Raw genomic sequence first — 25384 nt, forward strand, 5'->3', positions numbered from 1 at the left:
CCCCAAAACATTTTTGGATTTCGATAAAGACATAACTCTGATCAACAAGTTAGACGGTTTTAGCTGTTTTATTCTGTGAAAATTATATAATTACATTATTATATATATATTATTATTATTGTTATACTTGCAAACCGTACAGAGATTACATTATTATTTGATATACAACTTTGAAAATTATAGTTATGTAGCTTTCTTGAATAACATGTGCATCATCGCGCGCAGATTGTCGTCTTAATTAAGAGGTGAGTGACACAGCACAGTCACTGCATATATTATTACAGGTGTAAAGGACTGTTCCACAGGTGTGTCCCTAAATGCGGAGAATGCGGAGGATTCCACGAGCTGTCAGATCAGCGTCACTGAGCGCGTATTAACAGCAGTGCTGTGGTGCCAACCCCACGAACGCCACCCTGAGGTGTAATCACGAAGCCTACGCTTAACTCATGAATATTAATTACTCCGAGTAATCTTCTAATGGCGAAGCCTGATTTTCGAATATGTATTAGCCTCTGCTGACGTAGCGCTTTAACAGTCCAATGGCGAAGGTTCTGCTCATGAATATTAATGAGCCTCCTACCGTATTAGGATTTGCTAATCCGCTTCCGGAGGCGGGGCTTAAGCGTGTCGTGGCACCGAGGCGCATGATGTGGGCGAGGGCAAAACCCTTCCTCGGATTTCTTTACCGACAGAGAGAACTGCGAGGAAGAGATGAGATGGGCGTGACAGCTGAGTGTCTGGACTAGACTGAAAACACTCTTCTCCTGGATTAAGATCCGCGCTGGTTTCCGTGTAACTGATGACAACGGAGTGTGGCAATGCAAACCACACGACGTGATGCGCGTGCCATCCAGTTTAACACCGCGAGTGATGAATTAACAGCCCGACGCCCAGTTTTACGGCCACACGGGGATTGACAAGCCAAGGATATTCAAGGCAGGGGTCTAGAACATCATCAGGTGCGTACTCGGATAGTTTTCCCCCTTTTTCTGGCGGTCTGGCACCAAATATTTTCCTCTTTTTATTTGATCACTTAAACAGTCTTCTCGTTATTTCGGTGTCCATGTTATTATTTTATTTCTAAGCAAAAAAATAAAATAATAATGAATGTAATTATTTTTATTTAAAGTGTTTTATTTAAATTATACGAATTATAATTAAATGCTACTATTTATAATAAATTAAATCAATAATGTATTTTTTTTTTTTTTTTTGCGGAATCCCTTGTGTACTTCCCAGGCCTCATATAGTGAAATGGCTCAGTATAAATAAGAGCATCTCAATTCTATTGGGATACAATTGCAGTGATGATTCTGATGAATAACAAATAGGTCTAGTAATCTGTCCATATGTAACATGCATTTTTTAAAAACATCCTTTACCCACGGATTAAAAATTTAAATGGGAGTAATGCAAGTGTGACACTTACATCAAGGTGACACCTTATAAATTAATCATTATTTTAAAAGTATTGCCAGACCTTCACATTTCATATATATAGTAGGCTAAACGTCTCGCGTGCGTGTGTGTTTCTCGGGGTGAATCAGTAGGCCTATGATTAGGCTACGTCGTGAAATTCGAATTAGACATCGAACTATAATTCGGATTTTAGAATTCGAATCTTTGGATTCAGCGACGCAATCCGCTGCAATCTGTCGTGCGAGAGCACGGGCTGGTCCACGGGTCATGCTGTCTCGAGGAAATGAGCAGAATACGAGCAATGCAATTACATAATCCTGCTTATAGTTTCTGATGTCTCACTATTGCTGTTCTATTGTTTTGTTTTGTCATTCAAAGAAGTTGTAAACAAGATATCTTAGCAATTATTTAACTAAAATTAGCAAACCATTCCATTCATTAATCATAACAATAATAATAAAAAAAATCTTAATTTTTAATGTTCACTCAACGTTCTGTGATGTAACTAAACCACATTGTTTTGCAATTTAGATTTGTTCTATAAATGTTAGAGATTATTGTACAGCTAATGAAACATGAGGGGGCTGTTGTAAATCTATACATAAGTAACATCACAGAATGTTGAGTGAACATTAAAAATGAAGAATGCATTTTTTTTTTAATCATTGTTATTTTTTAATCATTGTTATAATTAATTCATTGGAAGGTTTTGTTAATTTCAGTTAATAAATTGCTTTTGTTTACAACTTTGAATGACCAATAAAACAATAGAAAAAGCAATAAATAGCTAGACATTCTGATAAGCACAGCGTAAATACATTTTTTAAATAATAAACAATCTGTTTGTCTCATAAACCTACAGTAATTTGTTCATGTTCAGATCAAAATACATGCTTTTCTGGTGACTAAGCAATCTGATCTCATAAACCTTTCCCATTTACTTATTGTCTGACACAACATATTGAACATTCATTTAAAAAGATGCTTTGATTTAGATGTCTCCTTCATTCTTTGATGTTTATGGATGGGGAGTAGCCACATGCAACACCAAAAATAAGCCTTTAGATTTCCAGCAATCATCTTTAAAACAATATACTGCACATTTACTAGAAAAGGACAAAGTGTTTTCAGTGAAATCTAGACACAATATCTTGTTATTTTGAATGTCAAGTAGATATGTTCTGTTGTAAGGAAAGGGAGACGAACATGATGATTAAGAAAACGATTTTGTTTTTCCCATTGTGAACCATGTCTGAGAGGAGACGTTTCTCAATTATCATTAGTTTGAGAGGGATGAGTGCTCATTTAACCGAATAGAACATCATTTTTAAATCTAGTTATTTCTCAATAATTCTTAATGTCTTAAAATCCTCATCAATCCCCCAGACGCTTTGCATGGATTTTTAGAAAGTGATGTTTTGAAGTTGGGAAAGTGCAATTAAGTTTGCTTGTGTTGTTGAGGTGTGGGATAATTATTACATGTCAGTTTAGTGTGCACTACAGTAATGCTTTTTTAATAGTATAATCAGCACTATAATGTGTTAAGTTGACACATTTGTAAAATATTCCTTTTCATTCATCTGTAGTGATCGTTTATTACTTCACAGATTGTCTTGATGCGCTTCATATAGTAATGCCCCATGGAATTGTTGAAAAAAGCTTCATTATTATTCATTTGAATCATAAACTAACGTCTTTGCAATGTCACATAGGTGACCCATATACAGTTTTGCTGACATGCACCTGTGAATGCTGATGTGCTGTTAGAACAGGAAGGGTGTAAATGATAGAGGTTCTGCGGAGGTCCCTGCTCTGAAGGTCACTATCATGTTTCACAATCACGTTACCTCTAACGGGGAGACGATGTCAACGTGTTCTCGCTCTTTCTCTCGTTCCCTCCCTTCGGTGGCTGCAGCTCTTTCAACCGCTCGTCCAGACAGGAGCAGCGGGGTCAGACAGCACTGTAGGACACTCACTCCATCATGAGTCGCACACACACACACACACCACAACAGCCATGACATCCATTCAACAAGCTGCTGCTGAGATAATGACATTATATTGTATAGTGAGCAACACTGTTATAGATGGTATGCAAATATGCACCACTGTTGTAATGGTGCAGACTGCAGTCTATTCAGCTCACCAGAACAAATAAATGGTGTTATTCTGTTAAAAGACAACGCAAAAGACAACATGGTGCTAATGTAGAACATAGTGTACTGTGCATAAAAGAGATTTCCATCATCTCCACAGTATTGCATATATTTATTTAGCCTAATGATTTACAAGAAATGCACTCAAAAGATCGTTTTTGTCTGATTTGTTTATCTTGGAAAATGCATTGTGCAGTACAAGAGAGAGAACGTCACAAGACACAAATATTAAAATTAAAACATACACTATCAGTTATTTCGAGCAGTTACGGCTATTACATTTCATGCAATGTGTAATACAGCTGTTTGTGAATGTAAAGCAAAAGGTCTGCAAAGTTTTAAAGATCAAAGTGCACCATAAATAAAGTTATTGTCTCACAAAATAAAGAATCGATTCGGAACTGCCGAAACGAGTAATCGGTTTTTCATCGGTAATTCCAGTCTTTCTTTCGTAACTTACAGACGTAACACATTTGCATAATGCTCTCCTATGGTCTTCATTGGCTGCTCGTGAACAACATCTACTTTGACTCGACCTCAAACACTGTAGCTGGTTCGTGTTGTGTACATGCTGTTTTCTGCTCTCCAGAAGCAAATTCTCTTTGTAAAGTATTATAAAGGATAAGGATGTAAAGAGTCAGTGGTTAAAATTACCACAGTGATACAACAGCTCTTTAATCTTCTGACGATTTTAACAACCTAAATGGGATTTACAAAATGCTTATCCATTAAAGATGGGACATTATTTGGACCAACTTGCTCCCCAGAATCCCAGCAACCTGTATCAAGTATGATCAATTATTGATGTATATAATTTCTACCGGGTGTTCAAAACACGTAGTTTTGTGTTTTATATTGTGATGGTCTACAGCTAACCAGCTAACTCACGTTATTACGGTCTCACTGAAACACTTCTGCTAAGTAGCTGTGGGCCACTGTTACCTAAAACTGTCTGCAGATTTTACGTTGTTGTAACTATGAGTTATGATAATGGATGGAGCAAGATTTGTTTTACAAACTTTAATGTTACATTAGTCATTCACGTTATTGATACAGTTCCCACATGTGCAGCGCAATAAATTAGAAATATACACATTGGTTTGTTGATGGACATACACTTGTTAGTGAGGAATTACTGATGGTGAGGAAAGACAGCTGCAATATCTCATAATGTACCTCATACTGAGAAGTGTATCACTGAGAAACGTCCTGCTCGAGTCGTCCTTGCGATTGAGGTTCGGGTTGAATAAATAGTTCTTCCAATGTTCCATCATCGGACTCGCGCTCGGATTGATATGGTAAAATCGATGCCATCATTACTGTCTTTATAGTGTGTACAATCGCTGAGGATTTAGAAAGTCTCCGGAGCTGAAGTTCAGTGATGGTAGTGGGCGTTTCGTTTCCGACACACGCTGTAAGCAGTAGACCAATCACAACACAGACTGGGCCGTCTGACCAATCAGTGCAGAGTAGCTTGTGGAAAAGAGGGATTTAGAGAGACTGAATCTTCAGACGAGTCGTTTGAGAATCTTTGAAAAATGTGGTGGTGATGTGCAATGTATATTATGAGAAAATAAAAGTGTTTTTGACCTTTGATGCATGTAAACCTGTTATAGGAGATCTCCAAAACAAAATTAGGAACCTTTAAATTAGCATAATAGGGGCTCTTTAAGCAGCACAACTGTTTTCAACATTGGCAACAATACGAAATGTTAATTGAGCACCAAATTAGTGTTATGGGTAGTCAGGCAAGGGAGAGGAGATTTGCATCTAAATGCAACGAAACAAAGAAGAAAATCAACAGCTAATAAACAACAGCTTTACAACACGCAAAGACAAGAACTGACAAATCTGAACTGAAAACACAGGCTTAAGTACATTGGGAAGGTGAGGGATTTGTCCTCTGCATTTAACCCATCTAATTTAGTTCACACACATTAGGAGAAGTGAGTTGTGAGAAACAAAATAGCAGAGGAAACCAAGGGAACAAAGGAACATAGGAACTAGCTATACACAAGAACAGAAACCAAGAACTAAAATCTGACAATTGCCATTTGATATCTGAAGGATCATGTGACACTGAAGACGGGAGTAATGATGCTGAAAATTCAGCTTTGTCATAATAGGAATAATTTGTATTTATATATATATATATATATACACACACACACATATATATATATATATATATATATATATATATATATATACACATATAGACTTTTACATGACTACGATGTACTAAAAACTTTGCGTTTTTTGTCGAAACGATCTTCGAAAACAAATAGAAACGCTGTATTATTCAGGCCAGGCCAGTAGTTGGCGATGTCACTTTGTAAAGAAACACTCTGTGACTATAGACTGAAAACGTAATGTGCATGACGTCATCTCTTTCCCAAATTCATGTTTATACATGGAGATGATAACGATATGTTTTTCAACAACTTGCTCTCTGAATCTCGTTTTCGTTTGCATTTTCAGGCAAGATGCCATTGTCATGTAAATGAACGGCCAAAACACATAAAAAGTGTTTAGTTGAAATAGGTGTCGTGTAAATGCCCCCTTATTTCAAAAACATTTAAAAATCATACTTCAAAAATCATACTGACCCAAGACCTTTGAATGGTAGTGTATATAAATAAACAATACATTTTAAACAATATCTAATAGCTATCATAACTATAAACCTCAAGTAAGGGTTAACGTACACAGCAAGTCATTATTACAAAATAAAACCATGACAGGGTAATCGGGACGTACCATCTTGAATTTATTTTGCAATAATAACAAAGAGGCCACTGAGAGATTTCAAACCTGTGGAAATGGCTTGTTATACAAATATATTTGACCATAAATTGACCAATCAGAAGCAAGTACTCCAGAGAGCTGAGCAATCACAAACAATTAAAGACCGTTGTAGACACATATCATTGGATTTATGAGATGCCATCACTTCAACTGACTCCTCCAGATAAAACATTCTTCTACCTATACAAATTCATTTTACAACAGAATCTCAAATGTGTAAAAGCATAACAGAAATACTATTGTTTGCAGACAGAACAACAATGCAGACAGAAATTTTTGCAGCCCTACAAGAATTCAAGATGTGTATTCCACAAAAAAAACGCCGCTCCAACAAAGCTGCGAAATAGCTAATGATCTGCTGAAAAGCAGATATAGATTTTGAAGAATTGAGTTTGGCAAGTCTGGACTCGAGTAAGCCTCATAAGTTATTTGTGAGATCATTTCCTTGTGCGTGTATATTTAGAACCCACTTCATCTGGCTCCTGATATAGATGGATGAGGCAGACTCGCTCTCTGTCTACCCCGCTCACACTCATACACACGGTCTCACACACCACACTCGCTCACCCCGCTGCAGAGGATTGTGGGAATAAGGGGAGAAGGTAATGGGAGATGATACAGTAAGACATAAAATTAATAAAGGCACTAGAAGTAAATGAATTATTAACAAGCGGCTCAATAATGTGTAGAGAACAGTAAGAGCTCAGAGACGGTGCTTGTCATTTTATTACCGCCATGCACTATACGCTAAAGTTGTTGTGTCTGGAAAGATCTCATTCCATAATGATGTGTGTGTCTTCACGTGCATTCCTGTTGATCTTCTTTCCTATATCTCTCTCGTTCCCTCTTTCCCCCCCCCCAGGGTGTGGGCTGATTAGAAATTGCGTGGCACAGAACAGGCGATCCATCACCCTGCCAAATCTAAGCACACACACACACACACACACACACACACTCACACGCAATCTCTTCGTAACAGTGCTTGTTCATCTCTAGTAATCTTCTGTTATCTACAATCTGCTGTTTTGTAAGCACTATATGTAGTACACCTCTACATACCCTTCTCCATCCCTGCTCCTCTCCCCTTCATCACCTGCACCACCATGCTATTTCTATTTTTGTCCTCTCTCGATTTCCCTCCCTCTCCTTGCTCGCCCCCTCATCCTCCAGTCCACCTCTCACCATTGCACACCCACAGTCATGCAGTGCCATAATAGCGCAGAGATTGGCTCATCCGTGCTGTCCGTCATCTCTAAACCAGTGTGATTCCTGTGAAGGCGAGGTTTGCACTCGGTTCAGATTCATTTGCTGCATTAGGGAGCCTGGAGGAAGGAAATGGACTTATAACCAGTTGCTGTAAATGATATGCTGTTTTTGCACTGCAAAGGTTTTACATAATTGTTTTATAGTGTTAATTTAGTTAAACATTACACACACAGTTCTGCTAAAAACAAACTGCACTGCAAGATGCTTATAATTAAAAAAATAAGTGTGAACATAAAATTGCATTTTGTTTTTTGTTTTATTTAGGACTAGAGTGTGGACATTTTCCAGACAAAGTAATAGAAGTTAGATCTTTAGATCTATCCTTGTCCTTATCCTCAACAGGGTCAAGTTCAACTGATATTTATGTTTTTATGAATCATTTTCTCAGGGTACGTTTACACGACAACTGTATGCTTAAAATGGAGAAGTTTTTCCTTTGAGTTTTCCGCGTACGGACGACACCATTCTCAAAACGATCCCCATGTATTCTGCTGCCAGGCCATTAGATGACGATATAACACTATAGACTGAACATGTAATACGCATGTGCATGAGTCATCCCCGTTTTCAAAAGTCTGCGTTTTCAGGCATCCAAAACGCTGTTGTCATAAAAACGAACGGCCAAATCGCATTCAATTTTTACCTTTTTAGTTGAAAACGGTGTCGTGTAAAACAGCCCCTTAGACAAGCGAATTTACTGAATGCTACCAGGAAAGCTAGATAATCGCTAGGTAGTTTATTTATTCACAAAACATTCCTAAGTAATCTTATGCTTATACAAATTACTGTTAATGTTTCATCTCATCACATTGACAGTTACGAATTATATTGCATGAATCATGGAAATTATATATTTTTTCAATTCAAAATGGCGAAATTAGACAAACGTTAATTAGTTTGCATCCCTGATTATTTCTGTTGGTTGTTTAACATTTGAACAACTGTCAAATATTAATTGTTTAGTTTAGCTACATCTTATCTCACGCTTTTTGATCGTTAACTGAAGTGTCGCGCTGGATATCGATACCATGGGGAAAACTGTCATGTAGATATTTGTAATATTATATCATAATTTGGCAGCAGGCATATTAGGCTGCTGTCACTTTAAGATCTGATGCACAAATACATTATACTGTTACGCAAATGCGTTTTCTTTCTCAACTGTTTACGTTCTCTTAAAACATAACTGGCTGTGTTTACGTGAATACTGGCCAAGACTGGCATTTTGACATTATTTTGTGTGTATTTGACTGTTTAAGCACAATAAGCAACGAAAAAGGACTCAATTTAGCACTGAAAGGGGGCTTTATGTGCGCACACTTTGGGTATGAGCACAAAATCTGAGGGAATGAGTAAAATTATGCATGTAATTTTAAAAATAATGAAATTCAAGCCCTATAAAACCGAAAATATTCATCCTGAGCAAATGAAAAGAGTGAGTGAGGAGAGGCGGGTTTGTGTGTCAACTCGCCGTCGGAGAGATACGAGGCCGAGAATATTTTCTTTATTTTTATTTGACAGTAGTCTTTTTCCTTGAACATAGCACATACCAAACCGTACCGAAACCGTGACCCTAAAACCGTGATGATAACTGAACCGTGAGTAATTTGATCCGTTACACACCCCTAACGGGCATTATGCAAACTGACAAACAAACAATGGACGGCTCTTAATGTAATGACCACACCAATTTGTCTAACAGTCAGTATCGAACCATTGAAATGCCACTGCTATGTTTCCAAGTCTGTATGAAAAACAACAATAAAGTCATTTGCACTGGAGCACTTGACTGTGTGTTTGCAGAGAGGTTGTTACTCTCCTGGGATTGGTTAAATCTCCTGTTCCCGACAGGTTGTCAATTGATGGTTGGCTGCTTGTTGACTTCAAAACACTGCAGAGACAGCCACACTATCTCAGGCCGTTCTCACAGGATCAGCCGTTACATAAATACATAACAGCTGATCCATGATACGCCTGTTATTGTTTGTTACAGGTGAAGTAACTGGTGTGGGGGAAGGGTTGGGAAGCAGATAATAATCATACCGTTTTTCCATTTCCTCTCCCTATTGCGCTTATTAGATAAAGTTGTCATTTCACTGTGAGAAAACAAGCAAATGTGAACAATAATCTCAGTCTCACATTCTTCCCTTCGCTGTCTCTCATAGCTGCGAGTCGTTCTTGTGGATATGGTTTTGGAAGGGAGCTCCGAAGCTCTTTGCCCTCCTCCGTCCCTGGAGCTGCGCCCATCATGCAACAAGAACCAGCCGTCTCCTCCTCTGGGATCAGGATCTCAGTCCCATGATGCTCTCTGCCCTGAGGACAAGGAGCCCATCAAGTACGGGGAGCTGATAGTACTGGGGTAAGACAAAGTCCACAGCAACCCCTGAGGCATTTATAGTAATATTAAAAGGATGAAATTAAGGTTATGCTATCTATATATCTGTATATATCTATATATAAAAGAAGTATAGGCTCATCTAGGCTGCTTTTTGATTAAAAAAAGTAATATTATGAAATATTAGTACGATTTAAAATAACTGTTTTCTATTTGATTATAAAATGTAATTTATTCCATTGATGCAAAGCTGAATTTTCAGCATCATTACTCCAGTCTTCAGTGTCACATGATCCTTCAGAAATCATTCTGATATGCTGATTTGCTGCTCTAAGTAAATGGGTCCAATGTAGCGAAGCGTCTTCACAATAAAAAGAGAAAGTCATTCAGACATGATGTCATTTACCACAGAAAATAATTTCAGCTCGTTTCGACTTGTCGTTTTTTTTAAGCAAACATTGTAGTAGCCTATACAGTAAGGCAGGAAGTAAAGTCTAATAATAAATAAATATTAAAATGCACATACAACCAGTAGAGCCACGACACCTAAACAACATTGTGCATGTTAACATAGAATTGACTACTAACCTTGTAAGTTGTATCGATTATTACATCATGATCATGTAAAGCTGGTAAACCCTGTAACTTTGATGATATGCTGAAGGATAACGGAAAAGTTGGCGATGAAGTTAAATCACCTAAAACGCACACTTTTTTTTTGTATAAAAATATATATATTTTTCAATTTATTCATTCGTTGCATAAAAAAAATTGTGCTTTACAACTCTTTGTACTCTCTTGCCTTAGATTTACATTGTAAGTGCATTCAAATGGTAATTCATCAAAATGATTAACATTACACAACACAGTTTGTTGAGTCCAGAATATGCATTGTTGCAAATAAAAGGAAATCATAAAATTATTCCAAAGAGATGTTGCAGATTGGATTGTGTCTGAACATTTAGTTCTGATTAAATGAAACCGTTGACATCAGCAGCATCATTCAGGTTTAACTGTACCCACACGAGTTAGAACTGTACGACACTGTCTCGGATTCCTGAAATCCATTTATCTAAATTACAGCTCCTCCACTCAGCCAGCGTTTTGCTGAATGCAGGAGTTCAGTGGGAGTTCAAGGGTAAAATTACCCTCAAATAAATATGACTTCAATTAACATCTTTTCTCACGGATGAATGAACGCCACGTCATCCGGGCCAATTGGTTCCCCTGGTGTACCTGCAGCCGGTTTTCCTGCCTTATCTTTAGATTTCAGCTGCGGATGCAAAACACTTCATTTGACTGCCAACAAAGATGTCATTCAAATCACACTGCCATGGAGCAGAGCAGAGCAGTAAATGTTTTCAGTGCCAGGAAGGGGAAGAAGGTTTAACCCTTGAGCCACTAGAAGTGGGAAAGAGAAAGCACATAGTGGTGTTTGTGTTGACAAAATTTGACAAAAATGTTCGTTGACAGACTGTGATAATAATCAGCATATTAGAATGATTTCTGAAGGATCATGTGACACTGAAGACTGGAGTAATGATCAGCTTTGCCTCACAGGACTCAGCCTTGGGCAAATTAGCGTGAGAACGTAATTCCAGAAAAGCGCTGACAGGAGTGGAAAGTTCTGCACGTGATCTACTGACGACGCGCAAATTAAACAACACAGACGCAGCCGGATCATTTCCATAATGACCAACGCAAATTAGCATCTGGTTTAAGACAATGCTTTTTTGGTTGGTAAATAATGGCACAAATACCAGTAAATTGACCAGCAAACCTTCGTAAATCATCTTTAGTGATTAATTTAAATACTCCCCTCCCATAAATTTTACATCTGAAAGGGGAACTCCTACAAATGCATATGCAACAAGGTCAGCCGCAAAAATAACACTGTCCATGCCTTTTCAGCACGAATTTTTCACTGCATGTCTTTAGTAAATCTTGACAGTAGTTTTTTTTACGGCAAAAGAGGGTGCCTTCAGGGTGCTGGTGCAAGCTGGAAATCTGGCCCTACATATTACATTTCAGAAAGGGTAGAATAGACAAAAAATTTGCTCAATTTAAAGGACAATATCATCACAAGTAGGGATACACCGATATGAAAATTTTGGCCGATAACCCATATATTGGCGATAAATCTAAATCCAATTTTTTTATAATTTTTGAGAGCCTGATTTAAAAAAAATAAAATAATTCTTGATGACTCAAGCACACAATTATAATGTTCTATAATTTTATGTAGCCTATATGACAGACTTAACCTTATTTTCCTTTTTGAAGTGATTTCAATCATATTTCATTCAAGCAATTCAAAACCATCTTGGCGAACAGTGCGCATCTAAAGTGTCTCAGCTGAAGGAAACAATCCATTATTTATCGGCTTTAATATATCAGCCAAATGTTCTTACCGGGTCGATAACGGTAACGTTAAAAATGAACATATATCAGCCGATACCAATATGGTGGCCAATATATCGTGCATCCCTAATCACAAGATACCACAGCTGAAACAAAAAAACTGTAAAAATTAACACTGCCTCCCAGTGAGATGAAAGGAGATATAGAGAGCTCATTTAAGTGTCTGGACTATTGATCGTTGTCTAAATGAATTATAAGATGGCTTCGCCCCCTCATTGACAGACTCCCAAAGGCCTGCATCAGCCATTTTGTGGACGGCTCATGACTCCTGTCATAGTATCGACGGAGAGATAGATTAATGCCATTTAATTATTTTTAAGTACACGCCAATGCTCTTAAGTGAAAACAAGTCGTCCATGCCTAGTTTTTTTGTCATTCCCAAGACAACAGTCTGTCCTCAATCTGTCATCTCTATCAAAATCAGACAGCGGGTGAGGTGCTGCTTCTAAATTAAGCATCAAATGTGTTTTCATTAACTCATTCTTTATTGTTCAAAGCATTTGCAAAGCTTAGATTGTACTATTGTGGTTTTGCTACCCGCAGGCATAATGGTTCACTAGCTAGCGGGGACAAGGGCCGCAGGAGGAGTCGGCTGGCCCTTTACAAACGGCCTAAAGCTAACGGCGTCAAACCTGATGTCATCCACAATGTCTCCACACCTCTGGTGTCCAAGGTAAAAGCTTTTGCATAAATTCCTTGCTATTTCTATGCCTGTTATAAAAATATAAAAGTGTTTAAAGTTAAAGTGCCCCTATTATGCTATTTTAGACGTTCCTAGTTTTGTTTTGAAGGTCTCTTACAATAGGTTTACATGTAAGGACAAAAAACACTTTAATTTTCTCATAATATACATTGCAGCATCCGAAATGATTAAATCAAGGATCCAGTCTCTCTAAACTCCTAATTTCCAAGAGCCTACTCTTCTCTGATTGGTCAGACGGCCCAGTCTGTTGAGATTGGTCTACTCTGCTCTGATTGGTCAGACAGCCCAGTCTGTTGTGATTGGTCTACTCTGCTCTGATTGGTCAGACGGCCCAGTCTGTTGTGATTGGTCTACTCTGCTCTGATTGGTCAGACGGCCCAGTCTGTTGAGATTGGTCTACTCTGCTCTGATTGGTCAGACAGCCCAGTCTGTTGTGATTGGTCTACTCTGCTCTGATTGGTCAGACGGCCCCGTCTGTTGTGATTGGTCTACTCTGCTCTGATTGGTCAGACGGCCCAGTCTGTTGTGATTGGTCTACTCTGCTCTGATTGGTCAGATGGCCCAGTCTGTTGTGATTGGTCTACTCTGCTCTGATTGGTCAGACGGCCCAGGCTGTTGAGATTGGTCTACTCTGCTCTGATTGGTCAGATGGCCCAGTCTGTTGTGATTGGTCTACTCTGCTCTGATTGGTCAGACGGCCCAGTCTGTTGTGATTGGTCTACTCTGCTCTGATTGGTCAGATGGCCCAGTCTGTTGTGATTGGTCTACTCTGCTCTGATTGGTCAGATGGCCTAGTCTGTTGTGATTGGTCTACTCTGCTCTGATTGGTCAGACGGCCCAGGCTGTTGAGATTGGTCTACTCTGCTCTGATTGGTCAGATGGCCCAGTCTGTTGTGATTTGTCTACTTTGCTCTGATTGGTCAGACGGCCCAGTCTGTTGTGATTGGTCTACTCTGCTCTGATTGGTCAAACGGCCCAGGCTGTTGAGATTGGTCTACTCTGTTCTGATTGGTCAGACGGCCCAGTCTGTTGTGATTGGTCTACTCTGCTCTGATTGGTCAGACGGCCCAGTCTGTTGTGATTGGTCTACTCTGCTCTGATTGGTCAGACGGCCCAGTCTGTTGTGATTGGTCTACTCTGCTCTGATTGGTCAGACGGCCCAGTCTGTTGTGATTGGTCTACTCTGCTCTGATTGGTCAGACGGCCCAGTCTGTTGTGATTGGTCTACTCTGCTCTGATTGGTCAGACGGCTCAGTCTGTTGAACGACATGTTTCCTGGAAACAGTGTGCAACGGGGTTTGAGATACGTTTTCTCTTGTGTGTCAAAAATGTCAGCCCAATCAGCAGCAACATGTATATAAACCACGCGGTATTAAAGAGACAGCTCACACAATGGGTCCAAGTAAAGTCATTTACAAATGTGTCCGCTGCAGCTTACGCAAGAATTGAAGATATTAGAAGACATGTTTGTCGTAAGAGTTTTATAGTAAAAATATAGCATATCAACAGTGATCAGCAATAATGATAGGCCTAATAATCACAATAAAAATAATGAGGTCATAGATCATAACACAGTCTCGGAGGTAAGAAGTGGATTATCCTTCACCTGAAATGTTTGTCTTTTCATCCTGAAATGCGAGGCAAATGTTGGATCACAATAATTAGGAACCACAGTTTCCACAAATCCCTTCACTCGATTGGGATGTTCTTTTATACTGGATGGCAAGGGCAGTGACTGTAACATCGCGCGTATTTATACCGATTTCATCAGGCTCTGAAAATTCTTCAAAAAGAACACAAGGAATGGCCTTCTCAGCTGCCATAGTTGTAACTCTTGTGTCATCAGAATAGGGTGTTCAACACACCAATCTTTTCCGTTTAAAAAACATTTTGCAACTTTTTGTCGGGGCTGAATGTGATGATGTGATTGGTCTACTCTGCTCTGATTAGTCAGACAGCCCCGTCTGTTGTGATTGGTCTACTCTGCTCTGATTAGTCAGACAGCCCCGTCTGTTGTGATTGGTCTACTCTGTTCTGATTGGTCAGAATGCACCATCTGTTGTGATTGGTTTACTCTGCTCTGATTGGTCAGATGGCTCAGTCTGTTTTGATTGGTCTACTCTGCTCTGATTGGTCAGATGGCTCAGTCTGTTTTGATTGGTCTACTCTGCTCTGATTGGTCAGATGGCTCAGTCTGTTGTGATTGGTCTACCTCTTACAGCGTCTGTCAGAAACGAAACACCTATTAGCATATCTGAATTTCAGCTTTAGAGGCTTCCTCAGTACTTGATGCACAGGGATACGAACAGTAACAATGGCGTCAAATTTACCGGTTCAATTCGAACCCAAGTCCGCATCCTTTTGAAGTTCAAGCAAAAGAGTATTTGCTTTCACAGCGCAGAAAACAGCGTCTCCTCTACATGTTGACAACATGAACCACACTCTTCCAGGCTTCAGTGTTTGAGGGTCAAAGTAGATTTTGTACACGGGGCAATGAAGACCATGCAAATCTGTTACAGACCTACGTAGATTCGTACAGGAAGACTGGAAGTACTGACGGCTCGTTTCAGAAGACAATAACTTTTATACTTTGATATTTAAAACTTTGCAGACCTTTCACATTCACAAACAGCTATATTACACACTGCATAAAAGGTTATATCCGAAAAAAAGCATAATAGGGGCACTTTAATGTATTAATACTAACACTTGATAGGACAAAATACTCATAGAAAACCTTCTTCTTTTTTTTTAAATGATTTTTTATGGCTTCCAAAAGATGTGAAATCTGTTCCAGCATAAGTGTCCTCTTGACCCACCCACTAAATTCTGTAAGAGTCATTGCATAACGTTGCAACCAACCGAGTGTTTTGCCAATCTATTGCATAAGGTTAGGGAACCTGAAAGTACCTTATGTTCCTCTGCCTTGTTAAAGTATGCATAATGCAACAAAGGCCATTAGTCAAAGAGTTGTTTTTTTGTGTGTGTGTGTGTGTGTAGGCCCTAAGCAACAAAAGCCAACACAGCATCTCCTACACACTGTCCCGGAGTCATTCTGTTATAGTGGAATATACACATGACCCCAACACCGACATGTTTCAGGTGAGCAAAAGAGGATTCTTTCATTTCACATCAACTGCCTGCCTCAATCTAATTATTGAGTTCATGTCTACAAATACATTTAAACTAATTTAATATTGTCTTAGTGGTGGATGTCTTTACCTTCCTATATATTTGGCCTCAATGACGTACGTCTTTGTTTTTTTAACAAATGTTCATCCAAAAATTAACATTTTGTCATCATTTATTCACCCTCATGTCATTCCAAATCTGAATTACTTTCTTTCTTCCTTTATTAGAGACACGGAAAAGAAGCTATTTTTAATAATGTACTGGATAGTGATGCATCAGTATAAAAAAAAAATCAGGCTGATAATAATAAACCAGTAATTTTGTTACGACTGATAAGAACAATAATAGTCAATATTTTAATTCTTAATTTTTTCTTAAAAATGAAGACCAAAAAATAAAATCAATATTCATTAAGGCATTATAGCCTTACTGTATGAAAGATTGATGTTCATTTGAAATTTGCTGAAGATTATGATTAACACTGTTAGCAATAATACTAATTAAGTACTAATTTAAGTAAGCATTAAGGTGTCAGAAATCAAAGTGTAAAAATAGGAGGAAATTTGCATGCACATTAATATAATTGATAGCAATAACTTTACAGAAAGGTCTACTGTATTTACACCCAAATGGAAATACAGTGGGTAGAGTTTCCATTCCACCCAAATGGAAATACCATTTGGAAATTCCACCCAAACCAACTAACAGTGTTTATTATTCTTTGTTAATGTTAGTTTATGTTAGCTCAGGTCCATTAAATAATATTAACAGATACAACTTTTGATTTAAATCATGCATTAGTAAGATACTCACCAAGTCTGCATTATTTTGATCAAAAATACAGTAGAAACGGTAATATTGTGAAATATACATTTAAATAGGTTCAGATGTAATTTATTACTGTGATGGCAACAAAAAATGTTTCTGACTAACATCTCAAAACAAAAAATCCTTGGAACGGTAGTGCATATACTGTGCATCCCTAGTGCGTGTTGTTATTTTCCAGGAAATTACAGTGAATGGGAATGCTTTCAAGCTTCAAAAAGAACACCGAAGCACCAAAAACACATCATAAAAGTAGTTAAATTACACGGAAAAGAGAAACCAGAACATTATGAAACATTTTTTTGTTTGTTTGTGTTCCACAAAGGAAAGAAAGTCATGTGGGTTTGGAACAACATAAGGCTGAGTAAATAATGAGACGAATCCTTTTATATCTCACTTACTCTTGTCAATGTGTCTTTAGATCGGCCGTTCCACAGAGAGCATGATAGACTTCGTGGTGACAGACACAGCAGGCAGTGGCACTGGAGGACAAGGGCAGGGGGGCGCAAACGGAGAGGGAGGACAGTCGGCCCAGAGCACCATCTCCCGCTACGCTTGCCGCATCATGTGTGAGCGTAGCGCTCCGTACACAGCACGAATATATGCAGCGGGCTTTGACTCTTCCAAAAACATCTTCCTTGGGGTGAGTCATAACACGACCTTACTGAGTCATAATCACGATTTCTAATGCAGAATCTTTGCCAAAGTATAGAAGACAACTCAGCTCAATATGATAATTCACACTGATATCAAAGACGAAGAGGACACATTATTTTCCTACTGCTTTGCATGTTGAAGTCTTGTTTGTGTTGCCTTAAAGGGATAGTTCACCCAAAAATGAAAATTCTGTCATCATTTACTCACCATCATGTCGTTCCGAACCCGTAAGGCTTTCTTTGGAAATGATGAGTAAATGATGACAGAATTTAAATTTTTGGGGGAACTATCCCTTTAATAGGCAATGAGAATTAGGGTGCGTTCACACTTGGCAGGTTTGGTTCGATTAAAACGAACTCTGGTGCAATTGCTCTTTTAGTGCGGTTCATTTGAATGTGTGAACGCTGCCATCCGAACCTTGGTGCGCACCAAACAAGCGGACCGAGTCGAGACCCACGGAACCAAAGACATCTAAACTAACCAAAAACAGGATGTGATGTCACAAGATGTGACCTTAAAAGGGACAGAATGTTGAAGCATACATGGACTGCATCCGAAATCGCCTCCATACCCTTAAATAGGGAAACATTTGAAAGGATAGCCATTTGTCGTGGTGTCCAAAACCATAGTGGACATTATAGTGTGCACTCATTGAATCCCATTATGCACCGCAATAACGAGTGTACAAACGATGTAAACTCAACGGCTACAAAATACCCATAATGCACTGTCACGGTTGTGCCGAATGAATTCCCGCGTTTCTTTTTGGTCTGGACCAAAAGAACCAAGGGAACTGAATTACAAGTGTGAACACTTCCTTAGTCACTTCAGTTCACAGAATGTGAGGAAAAAATGTCAGTTTATTTTTTATTTTTTATTGGATATCTTATAATGGATATCTTGTACAAATAACATTTTGAATAACATTTTTAATTGATATATCACTTGTAACAATGTCAAAAGTGGATTTATTGTTAAATAAAATGAATAAAATTTAACTAAATTTTAACATTTTCCTGAAAAATGTAAAGAGTTTTTACCTGTACAGGTGGTTGCCAGTCAGAAGAAACCACCTGAAATATCAAAATACAATATTTATTTAATAAAATGTTAATAAATATATTAAAATATTCATTTAAAAATGTTGTTTTCCAAGACCATTTTTCTAGTTGTCTGTCGGTTGAGAGTCTTGTTGCTTAGAAAAGTATAGCACACCTCTCCTCTACAAGCATGAGTATCATTGCTGTCCATAGTTCAAACAGTGTTTGATGGGTTACTTAGTGCAAAGGGCTTGTTTAAGCAGGTTTGTTGCCTCAGCAAACACCGCTAATTACATTCTGTAGGTCTATATTTACAACATTAATAGATGCATTTACATCACAGACGGATATTAACATCAGTGTAAACATTCTCAGTGTAGCTTGGGCTATGTGTAATCTTTACAGATAAAGGTTTTGCATGTTTATTGAGAAGCAACCAGTGAAAGCAGATAAAACCATCCATCATTCATGTCCTCGCAACCATAGATATATATATATACATTAGTGGTGTGAGAAACAAGATGAGATTTTTACAGTATTTTTAAGAAATCCTCATTGACTAAATACATGACTAGAAAAATAGTCTGCAGGTGCATTTGAAATGTTTGAACTAGTCATCTTGTATTGAATGTCATTTTAGTTCTGCTTTCTGAGTATGAATGGTCATATGCAATAAAAGACAACAAGCACTCAAATACTCAACTGCACTCAAATACTCAACTGACTGGCTTCTCTCCTGTATGATTTCATGAGTCTCTTCAGATCTTACAACTCTACATGATTTATGAGCTTCTACAACTTTTGGAACAACTTTCCACAAATTGATCATAGAAATAAAAACGACCAGTTTTTTTCTTAGTCTTATTAAGTGCAACCACAATCTAAGTACTCTCTCAATATTCAAAGTGAAAATAGAGACCAAATGTTTATTCAAGCATGATACAGAGCTAAGAGATGTTTACAACTACACAGCCCAGCCTAAGATAGCTTTCATATTGGGAGATATTTGCATGCATCGGGGAGCTTCTTTCAAAATTCGGGGAATTGAAATCGCGTTTGAATGCGCGCTCACGTTTTACTTTCGCATTAGATTTTCGTACTCTGTGAATAGGGAGCGGCGGTGCTAAACACACACTCTACAAAATAAGACATTTGTCAGACGCTTAGGCTCTGTTGTGCAATGAATCCTCCGCCATGGTCTTGTCAGTCATCCCGTCACTTACTCTCGTCACGTGATCAGTGAACTCTTGATTCCTGCTTGCATTACGTACGACTCTACAGCTCGTGCTGGATGGGAATGAAGCGACCATTATCCAACTGAATTAAATGGTTTTTATTTGTATAAAAAGCAAAACAACAACAGTGAAGGCGTAATGTAAACATAGCGGTGGCATATTCTATCCTAATCGCGAGAAATCTCGTGACATTTTAAGTCATTAGCGGACGTTTCTATGGGCCTCTCTACGCAAGCCATCCGCCATATTGGAACAGTCAAAGCCAGTCGATGAACATTCGAGAGCAAATTGATTTGATCAGCAAATTGAATCAATGTATGATTATCTATTAAAAAAATTACCATAGCATAAAAACCTGTAATATTGAGATAATACATATAAAAACACAAACCTGTGAAAGGGAACGTGGGAATTTAAATCACGGCTGTTTCACGACCAGAAGCTGCCCAATATTGTGCCATCATTGATTCTTACTTGTTAGTCACGACACGTTGACCATTCCAAGATGGCGATGTGCCGACGTGTCTGGAGCGGTCGAATGTGGAATCTACGTGTACATATCTATGCTCACAACCACCAGGCATTGAAACATGCGGATACAATTTTTTTTTACTGAATTCTGAAGAGACATATCATTCATTACAAACAGCAGGCACATTATGGAGGTTTACACTTCCCGCTGTCACAGACTAAGATGCTTAAGATCAAAATGACTCATTTCCCACCAGGTCACATCGCTACTCACATTTAATGCGCTTGATTAAACGATCAGCAAGTGTATGTGACTCAAAGCGACAGTTCACACAAAAATTAAAATTCTGCCATTACCTAATCATCCTCATGTCGTTCCAAATCTGTATGACTTCTGCAGAACACGAAAAAAGAATGTTGCCCGTACAATTAAAGTCAATGGGGTCCAAGATAACACTTAACCCCATTGACTTTCATCGTATAGACAAAAAAAATGACAGGAAGTAAGAATATCTTGCTTTAATCCATTAGTATTTGTATGCTTTCATTCCTTTTCAAATTGTGACCTTAATATTTCCTTTGACCTTGATGGTAGCCAATTCAATAGTGAAGATCTACGCTTCGCTTTTACTCTGAAAAATACACGGACACCTCGAGGACGGTAATGGTCCAGTTGACGGCATGACATATCAACACACGGCTTCGGCCTCATACAAATGTCCTTGACAGGCTCTCTGCCCACTGCTGTTCTGCGGAGGTGGAAAGAGAACGAGGGAGAAAGAATGGATACTGTATTCCAGTCGAGTATAAATATTTCAGACTCCCACTTTATAATGCAGCTCCAAGTAGTAGGTGTGTTGTGTAATAGCTAGTAGCTATAAACGGAAAGCCTACAGTGTCTGTCTGTGCATTATAACCCTCTAAGCTTGGTTAGTCAGTGATTTATTATATAACACACGACTTATAATACAAACAGAACCGTTGTTAATCTGACAATAAGCCACGACACGTTTTGAGTTCATCTTGATGCTTTAGAGATTAGTGAAATCCTCTTGATGTGCTTGATTTCCAGGAGCGAGCTGCTAAATGGAGGACCTCAGATGGTTTGATGGATGGACTAACAACCAATGGGGTGCTGGTAATGCACCCGGCAGGGGAGTTCGTATCTGAGCCCGCTCCAGGGGTGTGGAGGGAAATCTCCGTGTGTGGGAACGTGTTCGCCCTTCGAGAGACACGGTCCGCCCAGCAGAGAGGAAAACTGGTGAGAATTTGCTTCAATATCAGTAATCAGTCGGCAGTAAAAATGTTTAAAAGGTACACTGCGGAACATCTGTGGTTCACACATAAACTACCGTTGAAAAGTTTGGGGTCAGTGAGATTTCTTTTGCAAGGAATTAATACTTTTATTCTGCAAGGATGCATTAAATTGATCAAAAGTGACTTTTGTAAGACACTGTAAAATTCTATATCAAATAAATGTTGTTCTTTTGAACTTTGTATTAAATAAAGAATCCTGAAAATCCACAAAAATATGAAGCAGCGCAACTGTTTTCAACATTGATAATTGTAATAAATGTTTCTTGAGCAGCAAATCATCATATTAGAATGATTTCTGAAGGATCATGTGACACTGAAGACTGGAGTAATGATGAAAATTGCATTTTAAGATATATTAAAATAGAAACCATTGTACTGGTAATTGTAAATAAATTGTATTTATTTATATTTCACAATATTACTGTTTTTACTGTACAAATAAGTGCAGCCTTGGTGAGCAGTAGAGACTTTCAAAAACCGTAAAAAAAATCGTACCGACCCCAAACTTTTGAACAGCAGTGTATATAAACCAACTACACAATTCTTAGGGTGGCATTTCAACTATATATATTATCTATAGCCTATAAACTTTCAAACATGAAGGCTTTTTAAATGTTACTTAATCCAAGGTTAAAGAGGCCAAGAAAGGGAATTCTTGACAAAGTTTGCTTTTCTACATTTAAAAGTTAGTCGTCATTTTAATTCTAGTTTCTTACATACACATTTGAATTGCACTTCAGCATCCATTAATTTCTAACAAAAATTAAACCAAAAATATTTCAGTGTATCTTTAAGTTTACTTAAATCAAACATGTTTGACATTAAAGGTGCACTATGTAACTTTTGGCCCCCTAGTGGTTAAAAAACAAAACTGCATGCATTTTGCAGAAGAACATTGTTTTGGTTGTGCCTCGGCTCTGTGTGACTGTGTGGATGAATATGGTTATTCTCCTGCTCATAAAACATTCACTAGTAGACTTCAGAGATATAACCAGTTTAAATGGAAAGGATCTCAAGCTGACTAGCTGAAGACGTTACTGTAGCTTTACCCATTAATAGACACGGTACTTCCTTAAAGGTCCCGTATTATGCCCCTTTTCACAAGATGTAAAATAAGTCTCTGATGTCCCCAGAGTGTGTATGTGAAGTTTCAGCTCAAAATACCCAACAGATCATTTTTTACAGCATGTTTAAATTGTCATTTTTTGGGGCTCAGAAAAACGCGCTGTTTTAGTGTGTGCCCTTTAAATGCAAATAAGCTGCTGCTGCACGGCCCAGGGGGCGGAGCTTCATGAGCTCGCGCTCAGTCTCTCAGGACAATTTCATCTCACACAATGATGATAATATCAGAAACTCTCAGTAACGATGTTCATTTCGAGTCGGACAATAATGCCTACAGAGTCAGAGTGCTGTATAGAGATGAAACAGGTGTAGTTTAGTAGTTTAATTACGGTTATTTTAACGTATTTGTCATCTGCTTGTATGTATCCATTATTTATTAATAGCCTACAAGTCTGCTGTCTGAATGATGATCAAACATATACTGATGAGTTTAATAAAGTTTATTGTACATCACACAAAAGATGAAGCGTCAGTTTTACTTCAGAAAATCACCGTAAGAGCTGAGTAAACACAGTAAGTTATAAGAAGTGCGCAAGTACATAAACGAATTTCGGTAGAGTTGAGGGAGCATTCCTGTGGGCGGAGGTTAGTCAAAAAACTGTTCTACTGACGTCATTAAAGAAGGAAGTAGAGGGATGTAGTCCAAACGGGCCGTTCGCTGTAGGCGACTTCTGTTAAATAAAATATCTCACTTGGCATTGAACTTTGAGCTTTATAAATTTACAGATATTATTTATACTCTAACAACAACATTACACACTAACTAAAGTTTGAAACATGGGATCACGAAGAACGGGACCTTTAAAAAAAATTTATTCCAGCACAGCGCTACAACAACCATAATGAAACGACCCTTCACAATAGATAATGCTTTTTAAAACTTTAAAAAGCTTAGTGTCTGAAGTAACATGGCTCTATCATCTGTTAAATGGCACAAATGATCAATGAGTTGGATATTATATGCCAGTTTCAGGCTTAAAACGTCAGTTCACCCAAATATGTGCATTCTGTCATCAACTTTACATCATTCCAAACCTGAATGACTTTTTTTTCCTGTGTTACCCAAAGCATGTCCTGAGTGAATATTTGTGTGTGTCTTTACCTCACAGGTAGAGAACGAGTCAAACATGCTGCAGGATGGTTCTCTCATCGATCTCTGCGGGGCCACTCTGCTATGGCGGACCCCTAGCGGTCTTCGTCACACCCCGACTCTCAAACAGCTGGAGTCTCTACGTCAGGAACTAAACGCAGCCCGTCCCCAGTGCCCCGTGGGCTTCAACACGCTCGCCTTCCCCAGCCTGGCACAGCGCGCCACCATCGACAAGAAACAGCCCTGGGTCTATATGAACTGCGGACACGTGCACGGATACCACAACTGGGGGTTTCGGAAGGAGAAAGCGGGATCCTCTGCGGTGGCATTAACCGGAGGTGGAGGCACGGCTCCGGCTACGACCGGAGATCGCGAGTGTCCCATGTGCAGAGGGGTTGGTCCCTACGTGCCCCTCTGGCTCGGGTGCGAAGGGGGCCTGTACCTGGACGCAGGGCCCCCGACACATGCTTTCTGCCCCTGCGGTCACGTGTGCTCGGAAAAGACGGTGCAAGGCTGGAGTCAGATCCCACTGCCGCACGGAACGCATGCCTTCCACGCTGCTTGTCCTTTCTGTGGAACGTGGCTGACCGGGGAACAAGGCCACATCAAACTCATCTTCCAAGGGCCCGTCGACTGAGAGGAACGGTGAGATGTTGAGACTGAATTACAGAAACTGAGAGTTTGGACTGTGGAGGATGGACACAAAAGGAGGAAGAGCTTGTGAAAAAGGCAAGGATGACAAAAAGGGAATATACTTTGTTATGCGATGGAGAATGTGTAAATAAAAGTGATGAAATAAAAGGTGAAAACATGGAATTGTTGTGTGTAAGAAGAAGTGAATGGAAATGGCATACATTTGCATATGTAATATCTTCTGGGAAGGCCTTTATTTATATAATGTGTAATATGTTGACAACGCAACTGCAGTCAGCAACTGGGTTAAACATATCTGGGTCACATTTCACCCCCTAAATCATGAGTAAACAAGTATTATAGGAAGACTTTGCATTGTGGCATTTACGAAATTATTATTATAAAAAAAAAAGTGGAAAAATACAATAAAAATTATTTTATTTAAATCAGGGCAATCAAAATTAGGGCAACACTAATACCATGAAGTGCATATACTAGAGAATGAATGAAATTATAAAATCCATGTTTGTTCTATTTATTTATTTTTACATAACAGGAATGAGAATATAGGGGGAAAAATGTCTTGAATAATGTGAAACCTGAAAATGAAAATTGTCATCATTTACTCAACCTCATATCATTCCAAACCCGTATGACTTTGAAACACAATATAAGTTATTTTAATGAAATATGATCTGTCCCTGCACTGAAAGTTCAGGTAACCAAAAATTAGAAGATCCAAAAATGTCATAAA

General features: G+C 38.6%; 1 protein-coding gene across 1 annotated transcript; it reads left to right on the forward strand.

Moving 5' to 3' along the window:
* The first annotated feature begins 607 nt into the window (after nucleotides 1-607).
* On the forward strand, nucleotides 608-24813 carry peli3 (pellino E3 ubiquitin protein ligase family member 3). Its single transcript, XM_084108056.1, has 7 exons — nucleotides 608-959; nucleotides 9815-10008; nucleotides 12949-13078; nucleotides 16109-16210; nucleotides 17487-17708; nucleotides 21541-21729; nucleotides 24017-24813. Exons 2-7 carry the CDS (start codon nucleotides 9836-9838, stop codon nucleotides 24632-24634), a joined length of 1434 nt encoding a protein of 477 aa, XP_083964182.1. The 5' UTR covers nucleotides 608-959; nucleotides 9815-9835; the 3' UTR covers nucleotides 24635-24813.
* Nucleotides 24814-25384: the final 571 nt, after the last annotated feature.

This window comes from Abramis brama (genome assembly GCF_963993115.1).
Source record: "Abramis brama genome assembly, chromosome: 3".
In the NCBI taxonomy this organism is placed as follows: domain Eukaryota; kingdom Metazoa; phylum Chordata; class Actinopteri; order Cypriniformes; family Leuciscidae; genus Abramis; species Abramis brama.

Excerpts from the sequence above, each read along its gene's own strand:
- peli3 (XM_084108056.1), top strand. The coding sequence starts at position 9,836 with ATGGTTTTGGAAGGGAGCTCCGAAGCTCTTTGCCCTCCTCCGTCCCTG. Across the intron at positions 13,079-16,108 it reads CCACACCTCTGGTGTCCAAG|GCCCTAAGCAACAAAAGCCA; the intron begins GTAAAAGCTTTT and ends GTGTGTGTGTAG. Across the intron at positions 17,709-21,540 it reads CCAAAAACATCTTCCTTGGG|GAGCGAGCTGCTAAATGGAG; the intron begins GTGAGTCATAAC and ends CTTGATTTCCAG.